The sequence below is a fragment of the Pectinophora gossypiella genome, chromosome 4 (genome assembly GCF_024362695.1).
Source record: "Pectinophora gossypiella chromosome 4, ilPecGoss1.1, whole genome shotgun sequence".
NCBI lineage: Eukaryota > Metazoa > Arthropoda > Insecta > Lepidoptera > Gelechiidae > Pectinophora > Pectinophora gossypiella.
The window spans coordinates 737767-756949 of NC_065407.1; the positions used below are offsets into that span (position 1 = coordinate 737767).

The 19183-nt window shown below is 38.8% G+C and overlaps 4 protein-coding genes across 4 annotated transcripts; all 4 read left to right on the plus strand.

Annotated features, from left to right (window-relative positions):
* Positions 1-342: 342 nt before the first annotated feature.
* On the plus strand, positions 343-4525 carry LOC126366553 (E3 ubiquitin-protein ligase TM129). Its single transcript, XM_050009703.1, has 5 exons — positions 343-880; positions 1133-1262; positions 1456-1710; positions 2012-2133; positions 3324-4525. The coding sequence occupies exons 1-5, from the start codon at positions 465-467 to the stop codon at positions 3475-3477; spliced, it is 1077 nt and encodes a 358-aa protein (XP_049865660.1). The 5' UTR covers positions 343-464; the 3' UTR covers positions 3478-4525.
* Positions 4526-7390: 2865 nt separating this feature from the next.
* On the plus strand, positions 7391-12992 carry LOC126366399 (sodium channel protein Nach-like). The gene is made up of 9 exons (XM_050009508.1): positions 7391-7485; positions 7590-7781; positions 7934-8203; positions 9022-9115; positions 9327-9494; positions 10206-10329; positions 10746-10851; positions 11238-11344; positions 12192-12992. Exons 1-9 carry the CDS (start codon positions 7391-7393, stop codon positions 12326-12328), a joined length of 1293 nt encoding a protein of 430 aa, XP_049865465.1. The 3' UTR covers positions 12329-12992.
* Positions 12993-14356: 1364 nt separating this feature from the next.
* Positions 14357-16669, plus strand: LOC126366400 (uncharacterized). The gene is made up of 9 exons (XM_050009509.1): positions 14357-14448; positions 14655-14855; positions 14976-15242; positions 15344-15449; positions 15613-15780; positions 15881-16004; positions 16078-16177; positions 16259-16365; positions 16459-16669. Exons 1-9 carry the CDS (start codon positions 14357-14359, stop codon positions 16626-16628), a joined length of 1335 nt encoding a protein of 444 aa, XP_049865466.1. The 3' UTR covers positions 16629-16669.
* A 967-nt stretch (positions 16670-17636) lies between these two features.
* LOC126366480 (probable DNA-directed RNA polymerases I and III subunit RPAC2) lies at positions 17637-18432 on the plus strand. Its single transcript, XM_050009589.1, has 3 exons — positions 17637-17853; positions 18059-18159; positions 18238-18432. The coding sequence occupies exons 1-3, from the start codon at positions 17839-17841 to the stop codon at positions 18422-18424; spliced, it is 303 nt and encodes a 100-aa protein (XP_049865546.1). The 5' UTR covers positions 17637-17838; the 3' UTR covers positions 18425-18432.
* Positions 18433-19183: the final 751 nt, after the last annotated feature.

A 19183-nucleotide genomic window follows, 5' to 3' on the forward strand; every position in this document is an offset into this window, starting at 1 on the left:
GAGAAAATAGAGTACAATTACATATCAATGAAAAAAAATAGAGACAATTGACATAAAAATGATTCAATTTATACTTAAAATCAATTATTTTTTTATTGAGTTAATGTTATCGATTTCACAAATAATTCGAATAAATAAAAGTGTACATCTCTAAATTAAAATCTGATACACGCTTTTGCAAAGCAAACTGAAACTGACCCGTATTCGTGTATCCGAATTTTAACAATAGTTGCGGTTTTTTCAGTAACTCAGTTGTTGCAATTGAATGTAATGAAAAGGACAGCGCTATAAGAATATAAACTCGTGTAATTGTCAAAATGCATAAAAAAAATACACAAAAACATACTATTGACAATTAAAATTTTATCCAACAAGAACAAGGTTTTCATCGAAATTTATTATTTCTTCTTCTTAAATTAATTCAATAGCTTTCGATTTTTTTATAAGACACAGTATATAACATAATGGATGTATTAATAACATTGTTTTACATATTATTTTCAATATGCGTTGTTTATCCGCCAACGGAGTTCGTGTCCGCCGGTTTCACGATAGCCCAGCTGTTTGATAGTTATTTGGGATCTGAGAATGTAAATTTTATTGGGTATCATATGAAGAGGATGACGATAACTGTGATGATCCACTCGGCGCTGCCGCTGGGATATGTGTTTTGCCTGTGGTGTGGGGGCGAGCGCGGACCATGGATGCTGGCGGCGGCGGCGGGCACTGCGATCTTGCCGCTGCTGATGTGCTACAGGATCCTGTGCTGGTGGGAGCACGACAAGAGCAAGCACCCGGCCGTGCGCGCACTGCTGCCCTATGTCAATCCTGGGAGCGACTGGAGGGTTGTTGCTGCTAATCTCAATATTGAATTTCGAAGGTAAATACATTTTTTGTTAAATTTACAGAAATTTAAATATATAACTACTTATCTTACAATTTTGTTGACTTTGTTATCTAGTATATTCACAATAAATTGCTTTATATTATCTCTAGCTATCATTCCTTGTGGAATTATTTGATCTTGTGGTAAGTAAGCACATTCCTGAAAGTATGTTGTATATGTTGCATATTTACTTGAATGTGAATTTCTATTTAAATTGGTATTGGTATTTAATATGTATTGTTCCAGTGTAGACAAAGTGTCAGTGCCATTAGGAGCCACCAGCAAATTTGTAGCAACTGAGACTTGGCTGATCAAAGTGACGCAATATACCTTGGACATTGTAAAGCAAACTGACTGTGCACTTGTTGCTACTGCTGTGAGTAACTTTAGATATCCACAAAATATGCAATTATATTAAATGTTACTAGATATTGAATAAAAATGTGAAGAGTAGAGTGGGAAAAAAACTGTGCTAAAGCCCAACAAAAACATAAATGTACAAACAAAAATTGATGCATATAGAGATCTTCCTACAAAAATATAACTAAACTAATAGTTTATCTATACAGACCGACAGCCATGATCTCGCACCCACGGGTGAAGATGAAGTACAGTTTGTGAACATAGAAGTGATCCCGTCCCGTGATGACATCCGTCGCTTCACCGTCCGCATGTCGACGACCGCACTGCGGGACCTGCAGCCACGCCTGGCCATGCCCGTGCGTGTTCCAGACCACATCAGCCTGCTGCCCACACTCATTGAGAGATTTGTCAATGTCTTCAAACAACACATTGAGCAGAATCCTGTTTATATTGTCGATCAGGTGAATTTGACATAGAATGTTGATTTGTTCTATATAATTTAATTTGTTCTATATAATTTAGTTTGTGCACTTGATTTAACAGGAATATGTGGGCTTCATAAATACCTTGTAACTGTGATGTAATACCTTGTTTGATAGTTTAATTGCATCTGTATTGGAAGTTTAATGAAGCAATCAGCATTAGATGCTTTTTCATTTTCAAAATTAATTATTTAAATAAAAATATTTTTGGTCTTGTCCAGTGTGCTGTTCTAAAACTAAAAAAAAACCGCAGTTATAAAAGATGGATGTTTGTTGCCAGGAGCCAGAATTATGCATCGGTTGTATGCAAGCCCCGGCAGACGTGAAGCTCACGCGCCGCTGCCTGCCGCCGCCGCCGCACCTCGAGGGCGGGCCTCCACAGTGCCAGCAGTGCAACTGCAGGTCAGTGCCATCGGCTGCCTCGCCGACTAAAAACTAAAGCCATAGTTGGACTCAGAACTTTATTTTATTTTTTTATTGAAATAAAGCATTTGGATAAAATATATATGTATGCTTCGTAATATTACAATCTAGCCTACAAGCTAATAAGCAATTTATCTTTAACCTAAACTACTATAAACAAAATATTATTTCCTAAGAGTTTGTCCACTGACTCATCTTAGATTAATTTAAGGGGAAGACACTTTGTTCACGTGTTCTTATACAAATCACTCAGGACTCAGGAGTGTAGATCATTTATGTGTGTTAGTGTAGAACAAACTCTATTGAGGTCCTTTCTCATAGAACTTTTGTTGTGAGGTCTGGCTGTACAGAACACCACACCACAACAACAGTACGTTCATTATTGCTGATCTTAATTTATGCATTTGTTTAATATTGGATCTTATTGACTGTATGAAGTTAGAGAACCTATAATGACATTTTGCGATCGGTTAGCAGTCCACAATCTATCTTACACCACTGTCACCCTACACTCAATATCCGTGTTCGTACCCTACGCTACGTCATTGTCATTAGTTCACATAGTAGAGTCCTCTAGTTGTGCCCCAATATATTAATTGTCATTGTCGTCCATTGCTTTTGTCGTTTGCTTGGAGTGCTGCGCTTGTTGGAATGTGAAGGTAGGTCTAGCACCTAGATTGTTTGAATGTGAATGGCCTTTTTTGTCGCGGCATTTTTGTTTATTGTTATTATTCATGTTACTTAATAGTAGATCAGTAGCTAACTTATATATCAGCAATGAAATAAAAAACAAGTGCGACCATGCCGGGCATGCGCACCAAGAAATCTGTGCCCAGAAAAGAAATAAAGTTAGGTAAGTGTTTGCCAAGAACACAGATATTCGCAAGGTGTGTGTGTGTGCTGTTTATGATTTGTAAATGTTAATCAAACAATACCAAACTCCCGTGTTGCTTGGTTTTATAACAGAATGAACAAAGTGGGTAACGGTCGTTAGTCTCAACAAACTTACTCTTCCCATAAAGGTTCTTTTTCACCACTTTTTTGGTACGGAAAATTTGGTTTATAGCGCTATCTTTCACTCGGAAGAATGTGCGATTTCCAACTCATGTGGTTGGTAATCAGTCACTTCCCCCGGGGCACAATATTGTAGCCGTGCTGTGGTTGCGCAGGGTGCTGTGGTGCGCGTCGTGCATGGCCCGCTGGTGGGCGGCGCGCGCGGGCGGCGCCCCCGCGGGCTGGCTGGCGGCGCGCTGCACGTGCCCCGTGTGCCGCGCCACCTTCTGCCTGCTGGACTGCTGCCCCGCGCAGCTGCAGCGCTCCTAAGTGGCCGCGGGCTGGCCTATTTAACATACCAAACAAAGTTAAGGCGATATATGAAGCGAATCACCTTGTCCGTTATATCCATGTTTCAGCCGTCGGGCGCGCGCCATCTATCGCACATCTCGTGTGATTACTCTCGCGCTATCGACTGCGTGAAGTTTTTCGAGTGTGCAGAGTAATGACGAAGATCAGAACCGTAGAAATAAAAGCTTAGAATTTTGTAGGAGTATAATAATAATAAGTAAAGAGACGAATAATGGTATACAATGTAATGGTGTATTTACTTTGTACTAGTATTTCAAAATACATACATTGCCACAGTTTCTCTTCATATATCGCCTTAAAATGGAACGAAAGGGAAGTAGGTCTAGACGTGTTTTTGATTAAACTATCGAAAGGATGACCCTCATAAATAACCCTTCTGTAAAACATACTAGTCTTACCTATTCTATAAAAAACGAAAGTGCGTGTTGAGAGACGATGAAATTTTTCTGAAACGATTTTAAGGAGTCTCCCCACACGATTGTTATCTCATCATAGACGTGACGATAAATAGATGTTATAACATATTATGAATCCGTTGTGTGGTTTCATTGAAACGTCGTAGCTTCTCAAAGTAATAATATTTTTTCAAAGACACGTCTAAAACATCTGATACTCTTTATTAATAATATAACGTTTATTATTAAAGTAATTATAAAAGACGTTTCAAGCCGATTTAATTGTTGTAGCGAAATATTAGACTAATAAAATTCAATGTAATTAGTTGAGAACTGAATGAATTAAAAATAAGTCTTATTTCCCTATAAAACTTAACGCAGTCTCTGCTATTTGGCCAAAGTTATCTATAAGTATTTATATTTTTTATTATTATATAATATTATAGACAAACATCAAGTTTTTATTAATGACAGTGCTTTTGCACAAATTCCGATTAATCTCTTTTTTCCTACATATTATGTTTATTTAACATAATGGTAAGGTGCATAATATTTACTCTAATATAAGTAGTTATTTTAAAAGTAATGCATTTAACTCACTAGCTATAAAACATGTTTTAATTAAGAGTTAAAAAAATGTATATTTGATGTGTGTAAATATTGTTTTTTATAGTATCTTATATTTGACATAAACATTCAAATGTTATTAACTATGATATCAAATTGTATAGTTACCTGCCATTTTTTTGTAAATAAAATGATTTTGTTATTTCAACCCAGATTTTTTTATTTATTATCTTACTATCGACATGTAGACGACAGGTCGACATGGCAATTCTCTAGTGACGTGACGTTTTCAATATCGAAATATTTTTGTTATGTATGTAACAAAATGTGAATAAAATAATACCACGTTTTCATTTAAGTTAATATTTATTCATCTGAATCATCTAACGTAGCGCTACAAAAACTTAAGAATCTTCGTCACTGGTATCTCCGACTTTTATAATAAAATCTTCCATTTCATTTTCCATTCCCATGTCTTTTTCCCAATATTCATTTTCAAGGTTCTGGACATATTTTTCGAAATTGCTCCAGTTTTCTGCCGTGACTGACAAAATTGCATTCGTTTGCTTATAGCTTTGTCAAACACAAATCGCTCTTTATGTTGTGTTTTTAAAACACAATAGTAATAAATTATGTGAGCGAGATTATAATCGATAAACGCGGTCGATACGGACTCGTGCGACACTAAGACTAAGACGCCGCGGGGACTGTGCGGGGCGACCCCGCCTCCGCGACTCACCTCATGCCCCGATTGCCATGTCGACCTGTCATCAACAGTACTTGGATTACTGAAAAAGCCAAATCACTTGTAGTCGGTCTAAGGCCTAAGCGATATAAACGAAGGATGCGCGACAGTGTACGCGATACAAATATAAGTAACAGACACACTATCGACTATCGCTGACTATCTACCTAGACTACTATAACTTTCTATAAGTACTAATGTATATCATCTCAATCAATGAGGGACTTTCCAGGCTACGTTCCTCAAAAACAGTACAGATGGCGCTGTACAGATTTTCCTACGTTTAACCTTCTAAATGTCATGGATAACAGACACCTGCATCTTTTATCTTTGTTTTTGGGTATAAATGATGACCCTTTTTATTACACACATTGTACGTATGCGATCAACTTGTACTTGCCTACCATGTTCGTAAAGATATTGTGATATCCAGCGGAGGTATAGTTCGGTTGCGGTGTAGATTGCCGCTTTGGTATATCGCTATAAACATGTGTTTGTAAAAACAAGCAGTCTATGCTGCGCGAGCAACTTCGTTGGGTGTCGCAATTTGATTGTCCTTGTCTTTAGTATAAGATGTACTAGTATAATAATATGTGGGATTAATGTCGGGACAAACCCTTTTAGGGTTTTCCGATGTTAACTATTTAAAATGTAGCATTAAATTGTATCTATGATAAATAAATAAAAAAAAAAACACCCAGACACAATTACATGTTCCACCCATTATTATGATGATCAAAATAAATAGAAGCAATATAAGTACCTAGGTAGCAACATAAATCTATAGGTGCGTGATCCAAATATCAAGCCACGATTATTTTATATTATATGCTTCTGCCATTACATTGTATATTTGAATAGAAATGTACCCGAACAATGAGGAAATAGGTAATTATCACGTCAAATCTCGACAGAGCCATCTATATTATTTTTGGGTTACGTAGCCTTGAAAGTCCTTTATTACACTGAAAACGCACGACCTTGTTGTTGTTATAGTAATGTGAAGAGTCGTTCGCCGCCCACGTGACTACGGCCATTCATTCAAGGATCCGTGTGACATGCACAGTAATTGTGTCTACATTCACAAACGACCATTAATCAATCGATACAAATATTCCAGGCCGATGCTATCTCGAATTGCCAAGCCAATGTCAATGGTTGCTACGAAAGCTCCTATAAAAGGGGTCCGACGTGCAATAAAGAAAGCGGAGGATATAAACTTCACTTAAACATTTTTCGCTTTGATTTCGGTTTTCTAAGTTACTTCTGATATTATATGTACCTCCGTGGAGAGACAACTGATACCATTAATTGTTTGATGGGTACTGCGGTTAATCAAGGAAGAATTACAATACATGTGCGACACTGCAACCGCAGTAACTAGTTTACAATAACACTTCACTGCCAATTGGACTGAGTAGTAATTATCCAGCGCGGCACTTACCCTATTCGAATTAGTCACGCCACAGTTTGAAACATAACACTACTGAATATACACAATACAAATCATTTTTGACATTATTTCGACGAGTGACATAGCTCTTATGCCTTGATCACATCTACTGAATGGACGGACGAGACAGTGCGGTCGGCCGAGTACTCGGTGTGTATGAACATTACGACGAGTGCACGGCTGAGCACTTGGCCGAGTTATTTGGCAAGATAGCTACTCAACCCCTGTTCTATTTGCTAGGCCGAGTATCCAACCCCGCGCTTCCCCGCACTGTCTCGCCCATCCACTCAGTAGGTGTGATCAAGGTTTCTTCAGATCGCATCACCTTTACCCGACCACTGCGGGACATTAGGGTCTTCTCGCTCTCTTTCAAACTGCTGCTGCAACCTTAGCAGGCTCTTCCTGCAATCCATTCAATGTCGTTAATCCCTAACGTACTTCCACGTGATTCGGTCTCACCGCCTCTGATCAATAAAGCGTACAGAACCCTCCAATAAAAGTGAACAGATATGTATATATATCTAGGCACTTGATAATTTTCTATGAAAGTGCTAATCTGCAGTGGGTTTTTTAGGACAGTGTTAACACGCCCTCACATTCATGGAATGTTACCAGCCGAATCTATTTGGAAGTCACCTTCCACCATGGTTGTGGTGCGGGCAAGAACTTGACTTTGCCGCATGAGATGAGTTGCAATAGAGAGTGAGGGCTATGAGGTCGTCCGTGAAGCGCGCGCTGAGGCAGTTCGCAAGGACGACTACGCTGCATGGCTTCAAATATCTGTGTTCACTTTTTTGTTTAGACCGGTAAGTTATTGAACATAATTAATTGGTTAATTGAGTTGAGAAGTCTTATTGGAAATCAAGATGCTATCGGAACGTGTTATATCTACCTACATGTGTGTCCGTAGCGTGGGGTGGGTGGCGTGTTGTTGCGCAAGCGCATGCTGTGCCGGCATGCTGTGTGGCGTGCTGTGGGCGCGGTTCCTGCAGGTGCCGGCGCTGCTGGTGCTGGCCAACACCCGCCACGACGCACACCAGCTGCCGCACGTCTCTGTCTGCCCCTCACCTGGCCGCGCCGCGCAGCTCTTTGCTAAACACATGTTAATATTAAGTACTTTATTTCTACTAAGTAGCATAATGCGGTATCCGCAGATTTTTAATGTTTGTATTTTGTGCTTTTTGTGCAAGAGTATTTTTTACTTAAACTGAGATAATTACAAAATACAATGCCAAAGTAATATTTTTTCACAAGGTCCGTGAGTGCCCAGGAAGCGCTAAGGCTGCCATCGCTGTTCCACAACCTCATGCACGGGAAGCCCGTGCCCTCTGACCACCTAGGCGTCCTCAAGCGTCTCCTCAAGGCTCACGACATGACATTCCCCGAAGCCTTGTTCAACATCACGCCGCCCTGTGTCGACATGATCAGGAAGTGTCGGTGGAGAGACACCATGGTGCCATGTGGACAACTGTTTCAGAAGGAACTAACCTCGTGGGGGGTCTGTTGTATGGCGAAGGGTGAGAAGTAAGTATTTAGTTTTTTCGGAACTGTAGATAATATAGTAGGCTAGTGGGTTGTAGGTTGTAGTAGGCTGACCTGTAGGCCATCTACGGGGTCCACAGGTGGCGGATAGTGGAACGGCCATAAGATATGATAGTTAGCTGCGAATATAAAAATAAGCTGGCCCCGACCAAACAGCAACAGGATTAGCAGAACGTAGTGGGTAGCTCACTGGGACGGGCTAACCTATAAAATGCTACTTAGGTTCTATGACGATCTTCTGACGTAGCGAGTAGGCGCCGCTACTTCAAAAGTGCACCCCTGATGCCGGGCAGCAGCGGTATCGGTACTGGTTGGAGGCCGAGGAAATGGATTCTGGTAGGTTAGGTTAGAACACCTGCTAGCTAGAACATCACCGATTGAGAAATTGGTCTGTGTGCTGCGGAACGGAAGGCGATTGGGGCAACCACCGTTCTACACGCCCTATCTATGGAGTGATGAAAGCGATTACTCCACCGACAAGAGCGCAGCTCTTAAATAAAGAGAGAGAGATAATATTAAAGTTATTCTTTAGGATAGGAAAAACCACAGAAAATCGTCAGGAAATGAACTTACGACATTGTATAAATACATATCTTCTCTCCCCTTTTCTCTTCTCTTCTAACTTAAACTTAATCTTTTTAAGTTCGGTTTAGTAAAGAACTTACATTGGTAACAGGATACCCATAATAAGTTAATCTCGTTTGAAAAGATAAACAGCAAGGAATATTTTACGCCAAGCCCGAATTCATATCTGATGTTCGATAATGAATAATATGTAAGTTTTTAAATATCTTTTGCAGATTTTCTAAAAGCGATGAAGTAGTATACGATCCCAAATTAGATTTAGTACTGGAATGTGCGGACTCGGAGTTTACCATTCCTAACAGTTGCGAGGTAAGTAGTGTACCTATAATATTGAAATAGGTTTAGGCAAGTTTTGTTATTTCCGGCCAAGTAGTTAATGCGGCAAATCTACAATAAGTCACGTCAAAAACAAAGAAGTTTTGTTATTTTCTTTTTTTAATTTTGGTTCAAAAATGGGGGGGGGGTTGTTATGTATATTTTTATTAGGGAACGTGGCGTAGAAAGTCCCTGATTGTTCCAGTTCTACACAAAGTACCACGGCGAGGAGTGGATGTCCCCGGTAACCCTCACCACTGGCTACCGCTTCCTGGTGCAACTGCGATATACGGCCATCCAAGACGCCAATGCCGACAAGCTGGTTGAAAGCAAGTGCGAGTCGCGAGTAGGATACTCCAGACGACGGTGTATGGTGAGTGATCAGCATTACTATCGATCTCATGAACCCTGGTGCCAGTGCCAAAGGCCCACGACATGGCTCATGTATGTAACATGGTTTGGTCGATGTTATACCACACCCCGGTCACTTCATACAAACAACCTCGTTTTACACAGACACCACACATTGACGTTATCGTACACGCGCATCTGGGTGTGTGACGTCTGACGCCATACGATTCAAGTCTAAACTGTTCGAGGGAATGGGGGGATACATTGACCTTCAACAAGTTTATCCATGATAATTACGTTGATAAAATGATTCTGATTTCTACGGTTTAGGGTTGCTACAGTTGACATCATGGTTGATGAGGTCGATCATTGATTTCACAACCCACGCGAGAGAAGAACATTACTATATTTGAGCTATCTTACCGCTTCTCCCAAAAACACGCAGTTTCAAATACTCTTGATGAAAGGTTTTTCTTTTACTTCGCTATTGATAGAAATTGCGCAAGTCAATTATGAAAGCAGCGACAACGCATTCTAGGCTTCGAAGCCACTGTCCTAAAAACTATTTAAAGTACGCTGTTTCCTTTAAATTTAACATGAATAGATAATAAATAATAATATTGTGCTTAGGTATTTGTACCTATTTATCTCCTTACTTTTTGAGTACGCAAGTATTTTAGTAGGTACCTAGGTTACCTAAGAAGTATGTTAACAATACCTATATTTCTTTTAGATCGAATGCAAAGAGCTTAAATGCGGTTGCTCCGACCCCTTGCGGACATTCCAGCCTTATGAGACGACCGTGCCACCGCCCTGCCCCATCAGCAAACTAAACTGTTTGAGAAATGTTAAAAATAGTAAGGACTTTAGTGTTTGTGTGATTCTCAAAATTAACGTTCTAATTTGTGTCACTTACATTTTCGTCACCAATGTTATAACTTTTATGTTTGTCATTTTATTTAACACTTCCGTTACTTGCCGAAACTCTCGTGAATTATTTTTTACGGCAAGCTTATATGTCTGTATAATTGAATATGCATCATACGGTTATTATATTATTATAAATATACTCAATTTTCGCACGTGCATCAATATGTCTACCGACTTAAATATCGGGTGAGAGCCTTCAGCGCTCCCCATTTGTCCGGCCAAGTAGTTAATGCCATCTGCGGCAAATCTACAATAAGTCATGTCAAAAAAATAATAATTAAAAAACCAACTTAAATAACCGGGATTCGTTATTTGAATAATTTGTATTTAATTTCCTTCGCAGTCGACGATATTTGTCCGTGCCGGGAGTCATGCAGGCGAATCCAGGCCATCACATCTGTGGAGTCTGCTCCCATGAACGAGATGCAGCACACTTTTGATTCTATATAGTAGGTATTTTGTAATAGACCTTTAGTCGCTTTCACGAAACTTCGGACTTTTGGGAGACTTCGGTGGGGACATATCACAAAAATCGCTTTGTGAGCTCTGGTCTGGTTAAGACATTGCAGGGTGACCACCCATTAACCGCAAGTAAGATGATCCGTTCTTCAGAAGGCACGCCGTTGGTCCCAGTTACTACATTCTGATGTAAGAACGTCGTTACAAGAGTCATGTCAGGGGCCTTCGGTGGCTCAATAATAACCCTAACACCAGGGTTGATGAGGTCAGTCATCCACCTCACAACACACGATAGGGGAAGTAGTCATTATTGGTAGTACTTCAGCAGATAATAGATATATTTCCATAATATGTGTCATGAGTAGTTTGGTTCCAGTGCAGGCCTGAACACGAGAGTAACAACGGTCGTCGCCTTTCATATGATGCATTCCGACTCTAAAACATTCGATCTCATGTACAACGAGACTTGGTGGAGCTTGCTTTGTAAGTACTTCGATATCAAAAAAATAAATTACTAAATTGTACTTATAACGGTATGTTTTTTTTTTTTAAAGAATGTCTAGGGCCCTGTGACGAGGTTTTTCTTGCAGCGTCTTTTCCCCGTCTATACAGGTTGTGTGTGAGAAGCTGCAGTAGTTTTAAGCGGATGGGACATTAATTGTGTAAAAAATGACGGTTCAAAGTGTAACTATGTTACCTACTGCATTAAGATATTTTTGAATTTGAAAGAATAAGAATGTATGGAGATATAATTTAGGTAGGATTATTTCAAGCATATGTCACACATACACATTGGGACATTGTCGAAATCACTTTGTGAGACTGTCCTTTGTTTGGTAAGGACTTTTCAGGCAATCACCTGATTGTCCGAAAAAATAGGATGATTCCGTGCTTCGGAGGGCACGTTAAGCCGTTGGTCCCGGCTATTAGCCCTAAAAACACCTCCACCAACCCGCAGTGGAGCAGCGTGGTGGAGTATGCTCCATACCCCCTCCGGTTGATTAAGGGGAGGCCTGTGCCCAGCAGTGGGACGTATATAGGCAGTTTATGTTATGTTGTTATGTCACACATACACACAACCAAACACACACACACACAATCACCTATAATTTTTTCACGCATTTGTTACCTATAGTAGGTATGTAAGTTACTTGGTTGTTTATTTTACTTATTTGTAGTACAATGTGTTTTCTCGGCAAGAGCGGAGTCGCCGGCTCCAATCACCTATAATAGTGTATTGGTTTTCTACAAATAAAGTATTTTGTATTTGATAATGAAAGAAAGAAAAAGAAAGAAAGAAACATGATGATGATGATGTATTTATTTCCAGCCTCACTGGGCGGCGTGTTCAACATGTTCCTCGGAGTAGGGCTATTCAGTGCGTTGGAGCTGCTATTCTTCTTTATAATCAAACTGCCCGCCGCCATTCGGCAGTCTACTGAAATAAACCTGCCTACTGCACGGTGAACTGCTCTGTTCATTGTCGACGAGGGAAGTCTCATTTGACGCAGTTATTATACAACTGACTACAGAGAAACAGTTTCCGTAAAATACCTATCTTTTATCTGCCATGTAAGAATTTAAATGAATTTAGATGTTAAAACCAAAATAGCAATGGCAAAACAAGCGTTCCATAACAAGGCGTGCGTGCATATTCAAGGCTGAAGCAATCTGAAAACGATGCATCAAAACTTTCGTATGGAGTATCTCTATGGATGTGAAACGTGGACGCTGACTCAGAAAAACAGAAAGAAACTCGAGGCCTTTGAAATGTGGTGTTGGAAGAGAATGGAAAAATAAGTTGGACTGAAAGAGTTATTAATAAAGAAGTGCTAGTAAGAGTAAGGGAAAAGAGGCAAATATTGAGAGTTATTGAGGACAGAAGAGGCAAGATGATTGGACACTTAATAAAACACGACGAATTTTAAAAACATCATAGAAGGGAAGCTACAAGGAAAGAGAGGAAGGGGAAGACCAAAAAGAGCTTACATATTATGGAACAGATTAAAGAGAAGGCGAACGTCGTGTCTTATAAGGAGGTGAAGGAATTGGTCTTTGATAGACAAAAATGGAGAATGCTACACCGACAAGAGCGTGGCTCTTAAATTAGTGATGTACGAATTTAAATGTGAATGCTTTTGCGTGCTATAGTATTAATACATTACTATGTAGTAAATATATTTTGTGTTATTTTGTAGTTTATACTATCAAACATATTTGGGTGAATTGTAGTAGGAATTCGATAAAGTACCTAGTGGCGGCCCTAGGGCAGTGCGAGGTGCGCCACCACACCGGGCGCCGAAATAGGGGGGAGGCGCCAAAGTCAACCAAGACTGGTTCACCCTGGCTGCAAGATAACTTCATCGGGTTAGATTGCTCATACCGTAAACAACATTTTTTATTTATGGGGCTGAGGGGTGCCACTTTGAGGTTTCGCGCCATTTAAATATTTTGCTAGGGCTACCACTGAAAGTACCATATATATACTTATAATATAATAAATGATTGCTACTTACAAATTCTTTTAATTATACCAACTTGGAATAATAATTACACGTGAAATTGACCCATTGATTGCTAGTTACTGGGTCATTAATATAAGTACCTATGACATCCTGATCAATCATAAAATGAGTCTAAGTACAGGGAGTTCCAATCTAGTGGCCAGAAAATAGATGTCTAATAAAGTCGACTGTTCATCCAATACGTGTTGCGACTTCATTTTTGTTTTTTGCCTCATCAATATGTAATAAAAACGCTATGAATTTACTTCTTGGTCCCTTGTACTCGTATCTTACGTAATAAAGCGTTTTATGTTTTTTTTTATTATTATAAATATTACGAGACAAGACACCCTGTATAGATTTAGATGTTAATAACAGATAGTACAGTTCATTAGTAGTTACTGACGAGTCGCATACGTTATCAATTTGGGGATCACTTTGATTTATAGTCTTTTGACATAGCGCTTATTGGCCTCGTGCTCCTCTAAGTCAAATATTTGTTTAATAATAATTTTATTTCACAAACACATTACAAAGGTAATTTTGTTAAAAATGTATACAATATCATGCGCAATTTTACAATTTAAGTAAAAACAGCGACAGTTCAACAGGGTCCCCAAACTAGGCTGTGTCTGTATCGTGGGAAACCAGTTAAGTATACATAACAATTTACATTTTATACGCAGTCATTTTGGAAATAAAAAGGAAAAAAATTGTAAGTACTTACATAATATGACTATTAGTTATTTATAACATTTAAAGTTATTTATTTAAAAGAATTTCAACTTATGTCGACTTACGTTGTGCCTTACGGAATCATTCAGCAATACTCGTAACGTAGGGGATTTTTTTTTACCAGATTTAGATCACCCGTGTCATTGAAATTAAAGACTATTCAGTCAGTCGGACATTTGATCGCCCTCCCGCTGCTGAAAAAAAGCTGTTGGAAATGAATTATGTAATGTGACATATGAATAGAATACTTATAATGATGAGCCGCTTGATTCGCGATGTGCAGAGGTTCTTCCGGACGACTACATTGCATGGATTCAAGTACTTGAACTCCCCCTTCTTTTTAGACAGGTTTGTATGAATTTCAGAAATTGTATGCTATTGCGTCATAATTATTTATTGGATAAGATTTTCCCAGACAAGTACAAGGCCTAGAGGTCTTTGTGTTTCAGTTTTACTCAAATATCGTCGCTTTCAGAAAAAAAATAACTCATAGAAGCAAGAGTCAGGATATCCCATTAATAAAAATCACAGTGATTTTCAAAGTGTAATTGCAGGTTTATATGGTTGTCATGGTGCTGCGCGAGCGCGTGCTGCGCCGGCATGCTGTGCGCCGTGCTGTGGGCACGGTTCCTGCAGTCGCCCATGTTGCTGACCCGGCACGAGCTCTCCACTGCGCTGGAGGTAGAGCAGAGAGCGCCTCTAGTCGCCATCTGCCCCTCACCCTTCCGCGCCGCTGAACTGGTTGCTGGGCATTTGTGAGCTTTTAATCTAATAAAAAATAACATTAGATGGCGTTAGCAATTTGCAATACCGATTATAATAATTAAATAAGTCTTACAAATGAAATTCAATGACAACGCTCACTTTTTCCCCAGGTCAATGAACATTAGTGAATCTAAATGGCTCTCGTCGTTGTTCGGCAAAATTTTACGCGGGAAGCCAGCTGCAGACAAACAACGGCTGCTTCTGGACAAGCTCCTGGATGCCCATAACATGAGCCTGTCACAGGTGTTGATGGACATGTCACCCTGCAAGGAGCTGATGCGGCGGTGTCGCTGGCAGAACATCATGGTCCCTTGCAACAAACTTTTCGGGAAAGAGTTGACGCTCTGGGGTGCTTGCTGTGTCATGCGGGCTGAGAAGTAAGACAATTTAATGCCTTTTTATGTATGTTGATTTGACTATATAGTACAAATGCACCTTGTTTCGTGACTTCATAAACAGTGATGGATTACAATTTCAGATTGTTAAACATAGAGACAGCGGTGGACTATTTCCAAACTACTGAGGAACTGGACTTGATGATGAATTGTTTTGTCAACCCGCACAAAGAACCGTATTGTTGCGAGGTAAGTATTTATTTATTAATTTTGAGGAAGACTCACGGCCATAAACATCCTAAAAATAAGTATAGGTATTATGTCTATATCTGCTTTTAGCCTTTGCACATAAATAACGTTATACGCGTACATTATTGGTGCCTAATGTTGTAAAACCTGTCAATAATTCTAGTTCTTCATAAAGTATCGCGGTGAGGATTGGTTAGGCCCCTGGTACCTGATGTCTGGGCACAGCTACACGACGCAGCTCATCTCCACCTCCATTCAGGACCCAGTGAAGGACAAACTAGTCAATGGAACCTGCGTCTCCACGCCTCTTTACTCGCACAGTCGTTGCATGGTACGAGAAACTTCAAAGAAACTTTTATCAAACGTACGATATCTACTATTGAGCGGCTGCAAGATTACACATGATGTTACATTTACAAACTTTTTAACAGATATTATGCAAAGAAACTGAATGTGGATGTTCGCACCCGTTACGACTGATTGAAGATTTTGAAATTAATCTCCCGCCACCGTGTTCAGTGATGGGGATGAAGTGTTTGGGGAACTTCATTCGAGGTAGTGAGTTAAGTTTACATAGATCATACGAGTGTGTACCAAATACCTATTGTAACCTGTATTATTATTTCAGAAGGAAATACGTGCAACTGCCTTCCAGCGTGCCAGAGAATCACTGCTTACATGTCTATGGAATCGCTAGTACTCAATAATTTCAGTTATAATCCTATTTAGTAAGTACTTTAGCACTAAATAGTGTTTAATGTTTTTCTTCTGAGTTAACCCTTTCTATGGCAAAGAAAAATCTCTTTCAGTCAGAATATTAACCCGAACTCATCGATAGTCTTAAATATTCGAATCAGAATCAGAGGTTCGAAGTCATATGATTTGGTGCCAACCGAATCCTGGCTGACTTTACTATGTAAGTAACACACGTAACGTAACTGAAAATAACATTAACTTCTAGTAAAACCCTCTTTCCAACCCTATATTTAATCTTTTGCTTAATTTTCAGCGTCATTAGGAGGAGTTTTCAATATGTTCCTGGGAGTTGGTTTATTCAGTGCGCTCGAATGTTTTTACGTTATTTTAGCGAGATTACCGTTCTCTAGTAGAAGAATATCTCACTCTGCGCAATCTGATAATAATATGCATTTGCATTCGACTAAAGTGGACAAAGTGTAAGTCAATGAGAGACAACATACTCATGCTGGCATGGTCTCAGGGCATGGCAGTCTTAGTTCCTATTATGAAGGTTAAATAGAAAAGTAAAAAGCAAGTAGGTTAGTAGGTAGGTGAGGTGGTAGTAGGTTAAATATTATAAGTACATGATGAACTTATAAGTTGAATATGATGCTTTCGCGATATGTAGACATTTAAGCCCAACTAGGTACTTTAGTACTTTAATATTGTTTGTAAGTACTTTATTGTTGTTTCCATGGGAGCATCACATGACAGTTTTTAAATTTTGTAATTTTATGGAGTTACACCCGTCTAATCAGTAGGTAAGTACACTTGATTAGTCACGATACTAAATTAAGTTAATATCATTAAATGATTGAATAATGATATAAATGAGCTCGGCCGCCGAGCACACAGCCTGTGTCCAAAACCAAATTTTAATCAACCAGTGATGTGCCGTTCCTGGGAATGGGCCAGCAGTAAAGAGGCGCAAAAGTAATGTAAAAGGGCTTTATTAGGTACTTACCTATTTTAAGCAGATTACAAGAAAGAACCATTTAAAAAAGAAAAGCAGCCAGTGTCCTTCCTATTAAATAGTTTTTATAACGGGAACGTTCCCGGCTTTGATTCCCGGGAACAGCACATCACTGTTCTCAATGAGTTTAAGGAGTTACTTCCGGTCTAATTTCCGTCATTTTCCGTAATTTCCGTTAGAGAAATAAGGACACTTATTAAAATCCCAATTGCCCTTATTTCTCTAACGGAAATAAGGACACTTATTAATTAAGAAGTTAAAAAAACTTCTTAAAAATTACGTATGATTACTTAAATAAAATGGCAACACTCTTAAAAAAAGTAAAGTCATAACCACGCCGCGTAATCTGCGTAGAACGGATGTTGTCGATAGGCGCCATATTTCTTTAATGACGTATGACAATTATGCTGGCCTGTGATTGGTTAGCGGTGACAGCCATGTTTTCCGGCCGGCCATTAAAAAAAAAATCTCAAACTTTTTATCATTACAAGATACGTAGTATCTCTTATTAGTCTGTGGTCATAACAAAGAAGCGTGCTTGATTTTGATTGAGTCAAGTTGAGTCGATCTTTTAATTTGTTAAGATTTTATAATATAAATTGTAAACAACTGTATTTATAAGAATATTTGTCAGAGGGATGCGCAATTTTAAGTAATTAGCCTTTCACAAACCAAAAAATGAAGATTTCAGAGGTACGTACCACATTCTTTCAGTTTCAGGTTATTAAACTTTTATAACTAGTTTTTTCTTCTGTTTTACTGAAAATAAATTATAAAATCTATTAATTATTATGTATGCTTCTAATTCAGAAGAAGAAAAAAATATATAAATGATCTGTAAATACAGAACTAGTCGGTGTACTGTTTACCACATAACAAGAAACCTTCAACTTTGCAGCTACCAGGAGATGAGGAGTCAGGAGCAACCTGTCGTACATACGTCTTCCAGAATGAGAGCCACACACTTGGGAATGCTTTGAAATGTATAATCAACCGATAGTATGTACATTACAATATTTACCTATTTAAAATTCCATGTTATTAAAATGTTTATCTGAACTTTAACACCTTTTGCAGTGATGATGTCCAGTTTTGCGGCTACACAGTTCCTCATCCAGCTGAAGCAAAAATGCACTTCAGAATACAAACATTTGAGACTCCAGCTTTAGAAGTATTAAAACGGGGATTGAAGGATCTAGAGAAAGTGTGTGACCATACAATGGATCTGTTTGAGAAAGAAGTAAAGGAATTCAATAAAACTTAAAACACATACATACCTACTCTTATTTTCTTGTGCCTATTCCTTTGAATACTAAAAATTCAATGGACAGCTAATCATTGCCAAGGTGGGAATGAGGAGCAAGCTGGAGAATGGTCTACCCTGTATGCTGGAGTCCACATACAGGGTAGACCATTTTAGAGACTACTGATGACCTGTCACACATCCATCTCTAGAAAAGTTAGAATTAGGTACTAAGATGCCACTAGCTTGCTTGGTGGCTGTCGTTTTACCCTGCCCTATTACAGACCTTTCCGAGCAGTTTACCAGATTCTCAACTAACCAGATTCGCTACTCACCAGAAGTACACTTAAAAGCAAAAACAAATGAAACAAAACAAAATTCATTTTCAAGCAACTAAAAATAGAAAAAAAAAATTGTTAAAAATAGTTGTTTGTTTAATGCAATCTCTTACACAAATTTTATAACTACATAACACAATCGGAAATAATATTATTTATTCATTCTTTAAATTCTTTTTGTACCATTTCCTTGAACTTCCGCTTCTTTTTTTAATATAAGAATGCATTTTAGCAATGATGGCTTAGTTGTTATCTTTGTGTTGGGGTGTCGATGCCATCCTTCTAGAGGGTATTTTTAGTTCTACTCTTTTCACCATAGCAGCTGAAAACATCACTGGTTATGTTGTTAATCCACTGTTCATGAAAATAAGAATGAAATTTTTGGAAACAATCATTACCTATTTGGTGCCATTTCGCAGATGCTCATGAAACCACCTTCAAG

What these genes read in the sequence shown, in the direction of transcription:
- LOC126366400 (XM_050009509.1), top strand. Translation starts at nt 14,357, where the DNA reads ATGAGCCGCTTGATTCGCGATGTGCAGAGGTTCTTCCGGACGACTACA. An exon ending in TCCCCCTTCTTTTTAGACAG is followed by an intron (nt 14,449 to 14,654) that starts GTTTGTATGAAT and finishes GTGTAATTGCAG; the next exon opens with GTTTATATGGTTGTCATGGT. An exon ending in TTTGGGGAACTTCATTCGAG is followed by an intron (nt 16,005 to 16,077) that starts GTAGTGAGTTAA and finishes TTATTATTTCAG; the next exon opens with AAGGAAATACGTGCAACTGC.
- LOC126366480 (XM_050009589.1), top strand. An exon ending in AAATGTATAATCAACCGATA is followed by an intron (nt 18,160 to 18,237) that starts GTATGTACATTA and finishes CACCTTTTGCAG; the next exon opens with TGATGATGTCCAGTTTTGCG.
- LOC126366553 (XM_050009703.1), top strand. Translation starts at nt 465, where the DNA reads ATGGATGTATTAATAACATTGTTTTACATATTATTTTCAATATGCGTT. An exon ending in CTCAATATTGAATTTCGAAG is followed by an intron (nt 881 to 1,132) that starts GTAAATACATTT and finishes GTATTGTTCCAG; the next exon opens with TGTAGACAAAGTGTCAGTGC. An exon ending in TGCCAGCAGTGCAACTGCAG is followed by an intron (nt 2,134 to 3,323) that starts GTCAGTGCCATC and finishes GTGGTTGCGCAG; the next exon opens with GGTGCTGTGGTGCGCGTCGT.
- LOC126366399 (XM_050009508.1), top strand. Translation starts at nt 7,391, where the DNA reads ATGAGGTCGTCCGTGAAGCGCGCGCTGAGGCAGTTCGCAAGGACGACT. An exon ending in TGTATGGCGAAGGGTGAGAA is followed by an intron (nt 8,204 to 9,021) that starts GTAAGTATTTAG and finishes TATCTTTTGCAG; the next exon opens with ATTTTCTAAAAGCGATGAAG. An exon ending in ACTCCAGACGACGGTGTATG is followed by an intron (nt 9,495 to 10,205) that starts GTGAGTGATCAG and finishes TATTTCTTTTAG; the next exon opens with ATCGAATGCAAAGAGCTTAA.